Below are 17,894 nucleotides of genomic sequence, written 5' to 3'. Positions count from 1 at the left end.
GTGGTCTCCTCCGGTACTCCCTATCCGGGCCTATTCCACAACACTTCGAAGAAAACAAGTTCATGCAGTTTGCCTGCACATTCTTCGGCCCCCACCAATCCACACGAGCACTCCAATACTAGATATTAATATGATTATAAGTTTAACACAACCTTAAAAAATATGTTTGCAAACTCCCGAAAGCACATTTCCCTTTAGTGTGTGTATATATATATATATATATACTGATGTGAGTGCCCAGTTATCTGATGCCGCCAGAGAATTTGAGAGAATGCGTAATTTGCAGAGAACAAATTTTATATATATATATATGTATATATATATATATATAGGTATATAGGTATATATGTGTGTGTGTATACATGTTTATATGTATATATATAAATATACACTTATGCACACACGCTTTATTATTTATTTATATATACCGTAATTTCCGGACTATAAGCCGTGATGACTTGATCACTTTTACTCTTAACACTATTATATACAGTAAAAGCTACAAAACAAACTGACAAATAACTCGTTTTCAAATCAGACGAGTAAAAACTGGTCAAATATTTAAAAAAAAAAGATATTATTAAAAGTGAAGACAATTTGCAATTCTAGTAATGACACGAATTTGATGCACAATTTGTCTTCGCGGGCCACATAGAATGATGTGGCGGGCCGTACCTGGCCCTCGGGCCTTGAGTTTGACACCTGTGCTCTAAACCCTTTCTCTTACTCTGCCATGTCACTCAGAGATTACACAAAGCAGTGGCGCTGTTTGGACCATCTGCGTTGTATTAAAACCCAATCAATCAGCATTTAAATTCAATTCTTCTGACATTTTGCTCACCAAAAACAGGTTGTAATGAATGTGAACTTTTAATGCATTTAATTCGGAAGGTTACTTTGAACCTTAAACGGCGGCGCGGCGTACTTATGGATTTTTACGGCCTCCAGGGGGCGCTCTAGCAGGAAGCAAGAGCGAGACAGGCGAAGAAGAGATAATGCGTCGAAGAAGACGTGCTAGTTTGTGTTTACATTTCGCGCATCACGCAGAACGCGATCAAGACGGACTTTACTGAAAGGAAGCCTTTATAGACAAACCGTCATCATGGGGGACAAAAGAAATGCATATGATGCAGCTTTTAAGCCAAAGGCAGTCGATGTTGATGACATTATCTTGTGTCTACTCTGAGCGTACTTATGGATTTTTACGGCCTCCGGTCTCCAGGGGGCGCTCTAGCAGGAAGCAAGAGCGAGACAGACGAAGAAGAGATAATGCGCCGAAGAAGACGTGCTAGTTTGTGTTTTCATCGTCTCGCGCATCACCCACACACCCGCACTCACACAAAGACAGGAAGCTTTTATACACAAACCGTCATTATGGGGGACAAAAAATATGCATATGATGCCGCTTTTAAGCCAAAGGCAGTCGATGTTGATGACATTATCTTGTGTCTACTCTGGAGCGTACTTATGGATTTTTACGGCCTCCGGTCTCCAGGGGGCGCTCTAGCAGGAAGCAAGAGCGAGACAGACGAAGAAGAGATAATGCGCCGAAGAAGACGTGCTAGTTTGTGTTTTGATCGTCTCGCGCATCACGCACACACCCGCACTCACACAAAGACAGGAAGCTTTTATACACAAACCGTCATTATGGGGGACAAAAGAAATGCATATGATGCCGCTTTTAAGCTATATGTGTCGCTTGCTAGTTTAATGTAATTTAGCGCTTCGTGCATGAATAAGATTAGCATGAACAGACCCTCTTCACACTCGAAGAAATGCATAAAAGCGACGACGAAAGAGAGACTGGGAAAGTGTGAGGCGAAGGATATCTAACGCTATTCCAATCGGACACTAAGGAGGAAGACTTCGATGGTTTCAGTGCACAGGAGGAAGATGAAGACGGCTCTTTTTTTACTTTTACTGGTATGTTTTTTTTAACCAGCCCTGTTAGTGCTGTGCTACCGTGTTGCTGCTGTGTTACCGCCGCATCTCAGTGACTTTGCTGTGTTACTTCCGTGTTGCTGCGGTATTACTGCCGCGTCACAGGCAGTGTTTGGAAAGAAATGTTAAGGTATGTTATTAAAGCTTTAAAAAAACTTTCTGTGTCCAGTCTTTCTTTGCTAATAACTCACATGCACACTTTCGCATTGCTGCGGTACTACTGCTGCGTCACAGGCAATGTTTAGAAAGACATGTTCAAGTATGTTATTAAAACGTTAAAAAGGCTTTCTATGTACTGTCTTTCTTTGTAAAAAACTCGTGTGCACGTGCGTCTTATAGACCGGTGCGGCTTATGTAAGAAAAAAACTGAAATACCCCTGAATTTTAGCTGGTGCGGCTTATAATCTGGTGCGGTTTATAGTCCGGCAAATACGGTATATATATTAGTGTATATATATGTACACACGCTTTATTATATATATATACGTATATATATATACGTATATATATATATCACATCACAGGTCTAGCTGCTGTAATGTAAAAGCTTAAACATACGACTTGTGTTGTGATCTCTATTTTTCAACAATATAAGACTTATGCTAACTGAAAGTTAATAATTATATATTCAAGCTAATTTTCTTAATGCATGAGTGCTTATTACATGTATCCATCTACTCTCTTTCTCCCTCTTTCACTGCATACAACTTAAAGCCTGCTTGCTGTTTGTATATTGAAGGTTCAGATTTTAAACATATGTACAAAATGACAAAAAACAAAATTATGGATGTGAGATAAGCTACAATTGATTTTAGCAGAAGAGTCAAGGTAAAGTTTCCTCAGGAAAAAAAAAGGACTCTACTACTCTGCTTGATGATGTAAACATGTTCGCTATGCTAGTTAGACACGTCATCAGCCTTGGTAGAAAGCTTACTATAATTAATTTCACCAAAGCAAGACACACCAAAATAACTCATAATTGGCTGCAAACATTAATTTGAAGATCGTTATGTTAATACCTTGTTACCTTGAATTTGTCCAACATTGATGGGTGGTGCTCTCATTAATGTGACATCATATTGCAAGTATTCCCTGCTTTGGCAGCCACATTTCTGACGTCATTGTTTTGCAAGTGGGATAGCCTTCCTCCAAGCCACGGTCATCTGCGCTTGTTTAGCAGCCAAAAATTACCAATAAAATACATACTTTATTTAATTATTTAGTACCATATTGGCCCGAATATAAGACGACCCTCATTATGAGACGACCCCCTCTTTTTCAAGACTCAAGTTTGAAAAAAGACTTTTTGAACACCAAATTTAATTTTTATACAGAAAATAATTACAGTACATCTCAAACAAATGATTATAACAATATATTCGAGAGAAAAGCATGTTATTTTGCCTCATTCAAATCATGCAAAAACTATCACATCTTAATATCTGAACATTTAAATATGTACCATATTTATTCTAATTATCACCCAAGGCGATAATTAGAGAAGGTTTATGTCCAACGGGGGTGTGGGCGATTAATAGAGAACACTTTTTGTCCGATCGCCAAGGGGCACTGAAATGGGCAATAATATGTATATTTTCCTTATGTAGTATGCAATACCTGCATCTCACTGATGTTCTTAACACTAGAACAGCGGCTGTTTTGATCTACCTCGAACAGCGGGGTGCGTCAATTGACGCTCCATCGATGCGACACGTTACCGTCGCACATCACATGTTGCGCACGTCATGTTATCGCGATCGTCTTGTTCGAGCGCACGCCCCGATAACGTAATTGTGTGAGGATATTGTAGCGGAGTGACGAGTATAATTGTATTATAGTTTATGGAGAAGAACAATTTAAAAGGGACATTCAATGTGCTGTCAAATCAGTCATATTTAAACTTGCGCAATGACGTCGGCATGCGGTCGCGGAGGAAAACGTAAATGTAAGTTTTGGGGGGAATTTTTAGCAGCATGGGTAAAAATAATTATAGTATCATAATTAGAGGTATCAATGTTTTTTTATTTATATCATCGCTAACACACACTGGGCAATTATTAGAATATGGGCGATAATTAGAATAAATACGGTAAACTAAAGTGCAATCACATTTGTAAATGAATGGCTTCTGGTTTTTCCATTTTTGTTATCTCTTTTCTTACTTTATTCTCTTTTCTTTCTTATTTTTAATTTTTCTTCTTCGTGCTACCACTATTTTTATTTTTATTCTTTGTGACAGGACTGTCAGGCAGGGAACAAGGCGGAGGACTCGGATGCAGAGTCGTTTCTTTCTCTGATTTATTCCAGCACACACACTGATCAAAAGTACAACTCAAAACGCCTCTTGCGAGGGAAACACGTGGCAAAAGTTCAAACAAAAGCGTCGCACTGGGGCGAGACAAAAAGGCTATGGGGATCAAGGCACTAACAAAAAGCGTCGCTCTGTGGCGAGACAAAAAGGCTATGGGGATCAAGGCACTAACAAAAGGCGTCGCTCTGTGGCGAGACAAAAAGGAGGAATCTTACTGAGAGCTCGGACGTCAAAGAATCGCTGGTGGTCGGGACGAGGCAAGACACACTGGCACAAGACAAGGGGAAGACGCGGACTAAATACACACAAAAGGGCTGGGAGGCAGGTGCTGACAATTAGCGCCAATCACGCCGGTGCCACAATCGGGATCGGGGAAGACAAGACAACCAAACACCGAGGAAGGAAACACGAACCGAAACGGAAGGGATGACAAAATAAAACAGGAAGTAAAGTTACGACACCGACGAGACAGAAAACCGGAAAAATAAACGCGACCGCATGACAAGGGGTTCGCTTTTACCTGGGGAGTTAAGTTCAGCGTTTGCTTTAAGGATATCAAAGTCAAAGTCAGCTTTATTGTCAATTTCTCCACATGCCAAAGACACACAAAGAAACCGAAATTTCGTTCCCCCCTATCCCACGGTGACAAGACATGGCTCACAACAGACAACAAGTAAACAAGTATAACAAAAGCGTGCTGAATAAATAATGAATGAATAACACAACAAATAAATAAATAAATAAATAAGAGGAGCAAAAAAAATCTGCCGCCATCTAGCGTTGTGAATGGGTATAATGTCTAGACCCCGAATGTAAGATGACCCCCACTTTTTCAGTCTTATTTCAATGCAAAAAACGCTGTCTTATATTCGGGCCAATACAGTAATATTACCCATATGTTAGTTTAGTCAGGGGGAAAGGTTTGAAAAGTTAATTTCCTTCAGCCATCCTCAAGCTCGCTCACTGGTCGCCTCCTACCTCAAGTGTGACTCATTTAAATGCTCTGTGATGTAAACTATTAGATGGTAACATATTAGCCATGCTAGTTAGCCACCATATTTGCCTCCATCATAAACTTCGTCCATGCAGTACGTTTAATGAACCCCTAGAAGCAGTAAGCCGCTGATTGGTTGTTGTAGTAACAGGGGGTCGCATGTGGAATTCACCCTGACAAGCACTGATGGTGTTTAGGCTGAGAACTTGGGGTATGGGAAGAAGTCAACTTAACCTGTTTAGGGAAGTTTGCGCATTTAAAAAAAACATGATTGTGGTGTACCATCTAAAAGGTAAATTATTCCATGCCTCGTGTGTACCACCAAACTACCTCGATTTTCCATTTGGGTTACATCAGTGCTTGTATTATTTATTTATGTCCATTTGTTGCTTGGTGTCCCTCACTAGATGTATCAATCCAGTCCTGGTGGTCACTCATCATGTAGCAGTCAGCCATCACCTCTCAGCAGCACCAACAACAACGACAGTGGGGTAGAGATGGCCGTGCACAGTGGGGGCAGCTTTGGGGACCTGAGTGCACAAGATGAGTGTCCCTTGGTTGACTCGACTGTTCCTGCTGGGGGACAACAGACAGGGATAGGACTTCAGCTGAGGAAAGCAGTGAGTCATTGTGGCACAGTTACCATCAAAATGGAGACTATCAAGAAAGAAAAGCTGAAGACGGTGAGAGACTCCTGCCCGTGGGTCAATTCAGCACCACAGCCCCTACAGGGCCAACGCAACAACACTAAGCTGCCCCCAATACCTACAGCTGGTAACTATAAACTTTGATGTCTTCATTCAAGATGTATTGACCAAGGCCACTAATAATTTTCTTTGCAACTACAGGTTCCTTGCTGGAGAACTCCAACTTAACAACTAACCTCAACAGTTTACACAATGGTCAGCGATTCGGAGACCAGTCTTTGTGTGAAGTTACTCTGCTAAACCAACTAAATGATCGGCGTAATAGCACAAGCAGCACAATCAGCTCAGCATACACCATGAGTCGGCGCTCATCCGGCATCTCACCTTGCTACTCCAGCCGTCGCTCCAGTGAGGCATCCCAATTTGGTGCTAACCGTCATAACAATATCAGTTCAGCAGACTCCTATGACCCAATCTCCACTGATTTATCCCGACGCTCGAGTGAGGCTAGCCATTGCGGAGGTGGTGGTGTTGGTGGAGCAGGGGGAGGAAATCTCCCAAGCCTTCTAAGTCTGACCCCAGCTCAGCATTATCGTCTAAAGGCAAAATATGCTGCTGCCATTGGTGGAGCACCACCTACGCCCTTACCCAATATGGAGAGAATGAGCCTCAGGACCCGCATGGCCCTCTATAGTGACTCTCAGGAATATTCCACACACCATTACCACCAGCCACCCTCTGGAAATGTGCCACGGCGATGCAGTGATACTGGATATGGCAACCACAGCCTGATGCCCCATGAGGTACCTGCCAACCTTCCACGCCGGGCCAGTGACCCAGTGCGCTGTCCCACCCATGACACTCTTTCTACAGTTCCACGCTATAACAGTATGAACAGCATGAATAGTTCTTCAGAATGTCACCAAGCATTGGCAATGTATGGTTGCACTCGTTCTGATGGCAACCTGCAGCGCTACCCGTTTGCCCCCAGACCACCAAGCATTTCAGAGAATGTAGCTATGGAGAACATGGCGGTAGATGGGATGGGAAATGGGGGCGAACAGGGTGCGGAAGATGATATAGTTCTTCCAGATGACATGGTGCAATACCTGAGGTCCCAAAACCCAGGGAACCAAGGTCATAACTTGGGACAAGGGAACTACCAATTCAATAACCAGTCTCAGGGCTATCAGACTCGCAGTGCCCCGCTCGCCTCATTTTATTCCCAGAGAAAGGGTCCTTTGTTTGATGCCTGTTTCATGCAGTCTGGTCAGGATATGAATCATAGTGAGCCCCAAGAGCCTTTCTCAACGTCATCACATATTAACAAGAATAATATGCCAGTTCAGTGGAATGAGGTGAGTTCAGGAACCGTGGACACTGCAACAAAGCTCCCCAAACAGCAACATTCTCTCAGGGGAAACCTAACTGTTGTTCCACAGAGGAACAATTTTGCTTCCTTCCAGGCACAAGGTCAAGGCCTTGGCAGCAATCAGCAAGTCGTACCAGTGAATCAGAATGTGTATAAACAGGGCTATGCAAATCACGACAACAAGAGGCTGAACAACCCCCATCATCAGCAAAAACAGTGCAGCACTTTGAAGTTGAATGATCAAAGTTCTGTACAAGGGTTTAGCCAAGACACAATTCAAAATTCTATTTCTGCAAGCAATAATGTGCGTGCCACTCGGAATAATGTGATGGATCAAGGAGTGCAAAGTTATAGAGGAAGGGCACAACCTGATGAATATTCTCACATAAACCATGTGGTTTATCAGCAACAGCACTATAATATTTCATCCCAGCACAGCAACATACAGAATGGTACCAGTGTAATGTTACCACCAAGAACCCCAGTAGAACCCAAGCCAGGTGGCAGGCAGCATCCTGTTTCTGGTATGATGCAATTGAACAGAATACCCAAGTTATCTGATGTGAGCCCCGGTCTGCGTAACAACACGTCAGAGGCAAGTCCAAAAAGGCCCAATGGGACGGCGACCTTACGAAACAACTCTGAGAATCCCAACTCTGCAATGTTCTACACAGGTGAAATTCATTTCTTTGAACAAACACCTGCAACCTTCGAGGCCTCAGTGTCCCCCAGTGTAAGCCAGACCCCTGCAAATAACAACGTGGCAGTTAGTAACATGGTCTCACCAGGAGTCAACCAGGTCTCTAGCAGTACAGTGGATTCTTCCACAGGTAGAAATGGTGGTGCGGAACACACCCAAATAGATTTTGACTCGATCTTAGATGATGGGGATCACTCCAGCCTGATGTCAGGGACCCTTAGTCCTGGCCTTTTGCAGAGCCTCTCCCAGAATTCATCTCGTCTCACCACCCCTCGCAATTCTGTTACTCTCGCATCGGTACCAGCAGGAATTGGCAACATGGCCATTGGGGATATGAGCTCAATGCTCACAGCACTGGCTGAAGAAAGCAAGTTCCTCAATATGTTTAGTTAGGAGCAAACACAGCTTTAAGCCAATTCAGTCGCAATAATTCATACATCAGGAATACATGGACTGGACAAAGCACTGACTAAACAATGAATGAGTGGTCATTTTATTTGTTTTATTGTCACTGTCTACAGTATATCAGTATGATATTCTTGTTAGATTTGTATTAAGATGTTTATGTCAAGAATCTAGGAGATAAGAAAGGACTCATTCAGGCATATACACACAAACACCAGTGGCGTGTGGGGTCGACAGTGGAGGTGTAAAACATACATATGTACATACATATATACATAGTACATACATACATACATACATAGTACAGTCAAACCTTGGTTTTCGACCACAATCCATTCCAGAAGGCGGTTCGAGAAGTGAATCGGTCGAATTCTGAATCTATTTTTCCCATTACAAATAATGTAAAAAAAAATTTAATCCATTCCAAGACTAAAAAAAACGCCTAAGCATTTTTTCATTTGCGCATTTTTGTCCGAACGCGCAACCGTAGCGCGCCGCCGACTGTACAACTGCACCGCGCTGGCCATCGCTGAAATTTAGAAAACATTTTTAAAGTCCTGATGTACTTTCCAAAATTTAAGTGGACCTCAGTGCGCAGGTAGTTTAATTTCGTCCGATCGCGCAACTGCAGCGCACCGGGCGTTCACTGTCGCATTGCTTTAAGAGCGTCTTTGTGTTTTAGGATGGCTTTACTGCTCCCACTTGCTTTCTTTGGAGGCATGATTAGGGGTTAATACAATCCTCAAAGTAACAAAAATACAATAACGAACGGAGTCAGTCGGCATCCGGGCCGCGTGGTCGGGTTTTCTCGAGTCCTTTCGGCTCATCTCGCGAGGTTCGACCTCCGAATTTTGTTCGACAACCGAAGCAAAAAAATCTCGAATTTTTCATTCGAATTCCGATTTGTTCGAGAACCGGGACGTTCGAAAACCGAAGTTTGACTGTACATACATACAGACAGATAAACAGACAGACAGACAGACAGACAAACAGACACGCAAATTCACTCACACACACACACACACACACACACACACACACGGTATATAGTGCTGCACTGAAAGCATTTCACATTGCCTTGCAGAGGATATTGGGGATGAGCATCTAATCACAGCTCCGTCACAAGAAAACAGCTGGTATTCCAGTGGAGACGAAACTTTTAGAATTATACTGTATGGTACTTCCTTCAAGTAATATGATAGTCCTTTGTAATGTGTTATAATGACATACATAATCATGGTGAAATATTTGAAACTAATATCAGGGTCCACGGACTTGCTTTTTGATCATCGTCTGGACATTTGAGGATGCTATTATAATTCAGAGGCAAGATCTCTTTGTGACGTCAAATCCACAAGGGTGAAATATTGAAATGGACAAGGATATGCTTTGGTCTGTCAAGGAATTCGGACCCCTATGTGTGATGGGCAACATTCTCTAAAATAATATACAAGTACCTCTGTGTGTTCCTAATGGGATCCAACTCTAATTAACACATTTATAACATCACCCCCAGGACCTTTATGCCACAACCCATACCTCCCCTGGGCTATGGATGAACCGCAGGATGTCAAATTCAGAAAAGGACAGACTTTGATATTCAAAATCCTGTTTCTGCATACTAGCTCATCAAAATCCCAAGTTTTAATTTGTCCCTTGTATTTCTAAGTAGCCTTTAAAATTTTCTGTGTATTTACTACTACAGTATATACTTTTACAAGTTTGTTTGGGTTTGTGTGACACTGTATATAGCCTATGTATATTTCAAATAAACTATGACTTTTTTTCTGTGTACGGCTATAACTTGTGTTCTATCCACCCATCAAATCTTTTATACCTCTTATCCATTCTTGACTGGTTTTAAACCAGTCTTAGAGCTCATATATATATATATAGGTGACTCACATTCACACCTATGGACAATTAAGTCTTCGATTCATCTTAAAATCATATTTTTTGGAATGTGGGAGGAAGCCAGAGAAAACCCATGCAAGCTAGGGCAGAACACACAAACTTCACACAGGAAGGCAGGAGTCCAGATTCAACCCTCTTCATCTCAAAACAGTAAGGCGGACGTGCTTGCCACTTTTCTACCACGCCACTTCTTGTGCTCTGTCATCTCAGAATTGTAGACTTGTAATCAAGTCAAGTGGCATTTCCAATCAGACTTGGCAATTTGTCAGATTTGGGGGGAAATCTGTCACGTTACTATCACATGGTTTTATTGAACTTTATTGATCTCTAATTTAGATTTATCTTGAGGCATTTTTTGTCTCAGTTACAAAACATTTTACATTGAAAAGCCACAGAATTCCATGCAAATATGACAATTATTATTATTATTACTAATTATTTCTTACTCAACACTTATTTATTACTCATAACTTAACTTATTGCTCTTCTCTTTCTTTATTACTTGTGCAAAATTTTCTTTTGTACTATTTCTATGTGAGCTACTAGAACCAGAATTTCCCAAGGGAGCAATCCCAAGGGAAAAATAAAGTTGAGTCTAAGTCTAAAAGGACACTGGCATCAAGAAAAAAAAGGGTGTGTGCTGCAGCACCCAAAGATCTCACCCGATCCCACACCCAACCTGCACGTCCCTGTGCAAGACTGAGTAATATACTACATGAGCCCAAAGAGGCAGCCAAGTAACACACTATTTTAAGATAAGTTGATGAATTGAGCTGGCTCCTGCACCATGCTTTTTACATGTGTTAACTCTTAGGTGCCCCAGTCACTTGCTAATTTTTCCATTTATAATGGCTATTTCTAAATGGTATATGACAATAAAATGACCATGATTGAGTAATAAAGTTGAAAAAATCTAACTTTTAGAAAGTCATTTCTTATTAAAGTATTCATCATCATGAGGTGTGTGTATAATTTTGAAGTGAAATTTCTCATTTTGGAAAAAGGCCGTAACATAAAATGTGGAAATAGTAGTTAAGCACTGTGAATACGTTCTGGATGCATTGTAACTTACTGTTCATTTCACAGTGAAGATGTAAAAGGAGATGCCCCTCTGAGAAAAACACAGTTTCTTGGTATGAATCCCAACTCGCAACATGGCCACCATCAGGCAAAACAACACATGCAGAGGCACAGGGTCCAATTACCATGAATAGACCCGCTATGAAGCAAATACGATAGATACGAAAAGACAAAATTTCTCCTATTAGTTCTTGAGTATAAGTAGTATGATGTTTAGATGAAGAACACATTGAGTGTTATTTTGTAGTTTCAATATAACAGAATGTACAGATGAAAAACGGAGTGCGTAATGTCCTTTCTCTTTGACCTTCGAGGGCAGGCTATCATAATAAAGGGAATCACACATGAAGCTTTCTGTGACTTTCTTTCTTGGCCTGACTAATTTTTTCATCAAAGACTTCCTCTATTGAGGTATGTATGCCCATTGAGATCAGAGGGATGTGACCCGTGTTTGAGTTGGGGGTTACTTAATCCTATATAACTTTTGGGGCCATCCGGCTGCTTCAGACATGGTCAGACTAGCTCTCACTAGGAGAATTATGATCATCTTGCCTGTGGGATGTAGACCATGAAGGCCACCATTGTAGCTCTGGTTGGGGAGAGTCCAGGGTCAGTCCCAAACCCGCGTCATGACCTCTTGTAGGTTAGCCGCTATTGCCAGGCACAATAGCAGGCGGGTGAGCTGAGAGCCCCATCATGAGAGGGGTGTTGAGGAATGCTGCCATTTCATTGAAGTCACAGGGATCTTTTTATTAAAAGCTCATGTGTTGAAGAGGGAGGGGCTAGAAGGACATGACCTTCTTGGTCAGCTTCTCCTTTAGGTTTTTTATATTTTTCCTTTGGGCGGCACAGTGACGCACTTGTCAGCACGTCAGCTCACAGGTCAGAGGGTCGGGCTTCCAGCTCCGGCCTTCCTGTTTAGAGTTTTCATGTTCTCCCTGTGCCTGCGTGGGGTTCCTCCGAGTACTCCGGCTTCCTCCTACATTCCAAAGACATGCATGGTAGGCCAATTGACCACTCCAAATTGTAGGCGTTGGTGTGAATGTGAGCGCGAATGGGTGTTTGTCTATGTGTGCCCTGCAATTGGCTGGCAACCAGTTCAGTGTGTACCCCGCCTACTGCCCATAGTCAGCTGGGATAGGTTCCAGCTTACCCGTGGCCCTCATGTGGATCAGCTGTTCGGATAATGGTTGGATGGATGTTTTTCCTTATAACTGGCACAAAGAATGGACAGCCACTGATCCCACAACATGGAATGAATGAACTGTGTTCTTAGAAGGTATTAATATGAAGGTACAGGGTAGCTAGACATTTGCTGAATACCATGAAAATAAATGCCAATATGGCAGTTATTGTGTAATCGATGAGAAATCTGTGAGAACTCAGTAAGTCTACCCCTTTTTACTGAGGGTTAGTTATGTTTTTCTTTGGGCTACCTAGTACTTACCTTGGAAGAACTTGCAAAAAAAAAATTAAGTAGATTGAGTAAATTAACAACACTCATAGGAAATAGTCTCCTGGCCTTGAACCCATAACCTTCTTTAGGAGTTGTAAGGTTAAGGTTGACACTGCTATACTCCAGTACATGAACAGCTGCTGAGGGGAGGCTGGTGTTTTCATAACCCAGCACTATATAATTATGCACTAAAAATGACGAGAAAAAAAATCTTGTTCTTTAGCAAAGTCAATTTAACACTGTATGCAGATACTTTGACCTATTTGTTTGTCCTGATTATCCTTGCCATGTCCTGACCAGTAAAGGAGTCAAATATACATAATATATGATAATTCTAGTAAAGAAGCAAACCACAATGTCACTGGCTAGGTCAATGTTCAAATGTTGGAAGCATTTACTGTAAGGAGGTAACCCTCATCGCTGCTCCAAATCCATCACGCCAAGTGAGCACCACTCTAAAAGCAGTGGAACCATGAGGAAAGTTCCTTTATTAATGCTACAGACTGAAAACACTTTGATTTGTTCAAGACGAGTAATTGCTTCTATTTACAGATATTTACCTCTATAGATTTGATACAACTTTGAAGGTGGCATGAACCCACTCATTGTTCATGTGAACAAAAGTATTCCAACATGTGATTGACATTTGTAAGATACCATCACATTAACTGATGTTGAAAGTCCCTGTTTTCCTGTTGGCCCTGATTGTCCCCGCCTGCTTTGCTGTTTGTTCCTGCCTGTTTGCCTCCCTGTCCTGCCATGTTCTCCTGCCTGTTTGTTCATATTATCCTCTCCTCTACCACCATTTTCATTTTAATAAACCCTGGTCCAAGCTGCATTTGGTCGCCCTGCTTCATTCCGCACGTGACACATCTTCATTGTGTGTCTTACAAAATGACCAAACAAAAACTTCTTAGGCAACTCCAACATAGTGCTTTGGTCATCACCTGACAACTTGGCTTTTAGCACTATGAAAGTGTCAAAATGTCCTATTTTAGGTGACAAAGCATGATCACACATTTGATGTCAGGCTATGTGTGGGGATGACACAGTCAGAGAGTATCATTTGGACTGGAGATAAATACTCAAATATCAAACGTATACGGTTCAATAGCCATCTTGCTTCAGAAATTGCTCTTAATCTTAGCAGTTTTTAGGAACCAAGTTCTTCATTGTTTGAATATACTGTACCTGTTTAAAAGTTTTATTACTTTGGAAAAACAGATGTCTAACATGAAGTAAAGAGCCATTCTGGAAGCCATAATGGTGGAATCCAGTCAGCATCACTCCGAAATAGATCATAGACTTATCATTCTTGGATTCGTGCCACTGGATTGTTGAATGGAAAATGTGCTCACAGCCATAAGCATACAACTACAATTATAGCAATGAAAAGTAAATGTATTGCTTTGTGTTTGATTACACATTTTATATTCTTGGGGAATTCGCCTAGAACATTGCCTCAAGGAGATTATTGTAACAAGGATGAGTCAGATATAATTTATACTGTAAACCAAGATCTGCAGCCTGTAGGACTTCAGGAATCATTCTTTGTAGGACGAAGTAAGGTGGATTTGAACTTCTAGACTGTAGCTTGATATTTCCGTCCATACTGTATATGGGCCTATGGGTATCAGTGATGGGCAGTGCCTTTGACATCGACCTTCGCTCAACACAGCATAAGGCCAACATGAAAGCCTCCAGCGAATAACTGTCAACTATGGCCATGAGAAGCCCTTTGAGACATGTTTGTGATTAAGGGCTATATGATTAAAATTGACTTGACTTGACATGTCTTTATTCTTTTTTCATATACATGCAATATTAATCAGAATACCTTGTTTTTTAAAATGCAAAACCAACAACCTAAGACCTACAACTTGAATGGATTAAGATGTTTGTATGAATAAACTGAGGAATGTGAATGCTCGGACTTGGCCTTGTCATCATCCATCCATCCATCCATTTTCTGAACCGCTTAGTCCCCACGGGGGTCGCAGGTGTGCTGGAGCCTATCCCAGCTGTCATCGGGCAGTAGGCGGGGGACACCCTGAACCGGTTGCCAGCCAATCGCAGGGCACACAGAGACAAACAACCATTTGCACTCGTCTAATTAAATATAGTGATTTAGAAGGAACAATGTGGGATGGGATGGGCGCCAGACATACCATTCTGAAGTTTTCTAATTTCGCCAAGGGTCGAGGGGTCTTCATAGTAAAAGCAGATCAGAAAGGATGTTGGGCCAGGGGCGAGGACAAGGCCCATAAATCCAGTCCCATTCTCAGAGGAAGACATCTTTTTCAAGACTGTATATAAACATCCAAATTAAAATACAGTCACAAATGCCACATCGTACTATCATTACTGTGCAGACATTTTGCCTCAGAACTAGTAGGAGGGTGTCAGTGGGCTTCGGCGTCCATAGTTGCATGTAACAGATTGATGAGAACTGCTTTCCAGGTTGTGGGGCACTGTTCTATAATTAATCCATAAACAATATAATGTGATGTATAATACTTATGAATGTCATAAAATGCGCCTCCCAAAAAAATGTTTTTGTACTACCGGTACAAAACTCCGGAGTGCAAATCAGGAGTTACTTTTCAATGACAGATCCGTAAAATCAACAGAATTCATGATTTATATTTTAGGATTCAAGTTGTGGTATTATTTTGAAAATATTCTGATCCCGGTTTTAGGATGCCAAAACTGATACCAATCATCCATGAGAGTAATCACATGGATTGATTGTAAAATTTTCAGTTTTAGAGCTACAACGGCTATTTTTCTCGATTAATTAGTTGATTTGTTTCCAATTAATTGGCAGACAAGAGTTTTATTGAAATAGAAAAATTAAATCCCTTTATTATTCTCAAGCAAGGCATTGCTTCAAGTAAGCGGTGCAGTAATTGCACAAATTGTGATTCATTTATTTTTTTGGTCACTGTCAGAAAACAAGTGGAAATGTGCCTCATTATTTTCCCCAAGTGATGTTTGCAAATGTCCTTTACTGATTGAACACAAACATAATCCGAAATCAGGTTTACATACAGCCTTTTTCTCCAATTAGAATAAAACCAAATTACCAAATGGCATGAAAATACTCACAGGGAAAATCAGAATGGAGTTTCGTATGGGTTTAAAGGGGTGGCATATTCTTGTCCCAATTCTGATGGATTATTAGTTTAAAATGAACATTTTAACGATTAATTTCACTCAGGAGATGTGTAGTAAAAAGGTGTAGAAGGAAAATAAGAATGCCTCAAGTTAACGTTCATTTAGGTTGTCAGCTGTAGGGTCTCTTTCTGAACACTGGATGACAATGCACCCACATTAAGTTGAAGAAATATGATGTGATGTCACTACTATATGTTATGTGCCATAAATATAAGACTGACTATTGATATTATACATTTTACACCAAAGCTCAAGCTAAATTGAGTGACATTTACAGTCACTCAAATAAGGGAATTGTTAGATTAGGCCTCTTTGGCATCCATGACTTGAGCCAGGCCGTTATCTTGCAAGCTGTGATATTTCTCTTGCTTTCACCTTGCTTGCATTACTTATAACTCCCGTTTAAAATGTTTATGAGGCAAAAATAATTCTAAGCTCATGTAAATTTAAGGTATTTCATACGGTTTGTTCAATGTTATCTGACTCTTCAGATATAAATGAAAGGCATCATTTGTTTTTAGAGTTGTTCACATCTGCCTGAGTGGCTTATATCTGGTTATTTTGTCATTTAAAAATTAAAGACAATTGTGACAATGAAATTTGTTTGATAACTTTGTATTTGCATGGAATTTTTGTAGTTAAAAAATGTCCAAAAAAACTATTGGCCCCTGGGCCCCTTCACTTTATCAAATCTGGCCCTCCTTGAGAAAAGTTTGTACACCCTCAGTTGAATTATTTAACTAAAATAGTTCAACTGAGAATATGCAGTCTTCAGGTCATTATTATTAGTGTAGCGAGCGTTAAAGGTAAAAGAACCAGGCTTAGGTCCTGCAGAACTTAACAGCCTCTGATTTCAAAACTAGTTAATCAATTTGTATGTTCAATGTCAAAACTAGTTAATCAATTTGTATTTTCTTTAATTTGCACATAGTGTAATATGAGGCAATGACAAAAAATAGTCCACCCTGTTCACTAAAGAAAACGGGAAATGCCCTAAAGCACCATTTTGGTAGTGCAATCCCAAGCTATTTATGTAAGAATTTATGACGTGATCTTTTTATAAAAAAAAAAAAAAGCTCTTGAATTCAACTGTTCATAATGGCCTGTTTTTTTTTTTTTTTTCATTGTTATACAAATGTACCTTAAGCTGTACAATGCTTTTAAAATGAAAATTAAACTGAAGAAAATAGGGTGGTATCTTATTTCTTTCCGCGGCTGTATTTGCGTTCAGTCATAACGGCCCTCTGAAAAATGCTGCAACTATGATGTGGCCTTGCCTTAAAAAAAAAAAAGAAAAAAAAAAAAAAAAAGTTTGAGCCCTCATATAAATCAACCGTGGTCACCGTATACGTGAGTGAGCGTTTATCCCGGAAAAGACTGCAGAGTGGCGGCTCGGTGAAGCAGTGGCTAGCACGTCCGCATCACAGTAAGGAGGGTGCGGGTTCGATTCCACCTCCGGCCCCCCCCGTGTGGAGTTTGCATGTTTTCCCCGTGTCCGCGTGGGTTTTCTCCGGGCACTCCGGTTTCCTCCTACATAAACGTGCTTGGTATGATCAAATTGCCCCTAGGTGCGAATGGTCGTTCGTCTCTGTGTGCCCTGCAATTGGCTGGCAACCAGTTCTGGGTGTCCCCCGCCTACTGCCCGATGACAGCTGGGTTGGCTCCAGCAAGCCCGCGACCTCCGTGGGGACAAAGCCGTACAGAAAATGGATGGAGGGAAGTCTGCAGAGTGAAAAAAGATCTCCTGCCACCTGGTGGTAAAAGAAGATAGGAACACTTGATTCAATTCGAAAGGGCATTTGCCATCATTAATATAAAACAAGTATCCAGGACAAAGTGATCTAACCTAATGACTAACAAAAAATTTGAGAGAACAGTAGCAATAATATATCACACA

At 41.1% G+C, this 17,894-nt stretch overlaps 1 protein-coding gene across 6 annotated transcripts in view; it reads left to right on the top strand.

The window, feature by feature from the left end:
* The window catches only part of gli2a (GLI family zinc finger 2a), a 132,078-nt gene extending 121,916 nt beyond the window's left edge, over nucleotides 1–10,162 (top strand). For all 6 annotated transcript variants that reach the window (XM_088383388.1, XM_088383385.1, XM_088383384.1 and 3 more), the window contains 2 exons: nucleotides 5,654–6,020; nucleotides 6,095–10,162. In XM_088383388.1, coding sequence (XP_088239514.1) covers nucleotides 5,654–6,020; nucleotides 6,095–8,358 — 2,631 coding nt within the window. In that variant the 3' untranslated portion in view covers nucleotides 8,359–10,162. The remainder of the gene's footprint in view (nucleotides 1–5,653; nucleotides 6,021–6,094) is intronic.
* The last annotated feature ends 7,732 nt before the right edge of the window (nucleotides 10,163–17,894 follow it).

Source organism: Syngnathus floridae, chromosome 8, assembly GCF_059516105.1.
Source record: "Syngnathus floridae isolate MCC-2025c chromosome 8, RoL_Sflo_1.0, whole genome shotgun sequence".
NCBI classification, from domain to species: Eukaryota; Metazoa; Chordata; class Actinopteri; order Syngnathiformes; family Syngnathidae; genus Syngnathus; species Syngnathus floridae.
The sequence above is the reverse complement of the archived record's forward strand: the minus strand, read 5'-3'. Positions and strand labels throughout refer to the sequence as shown.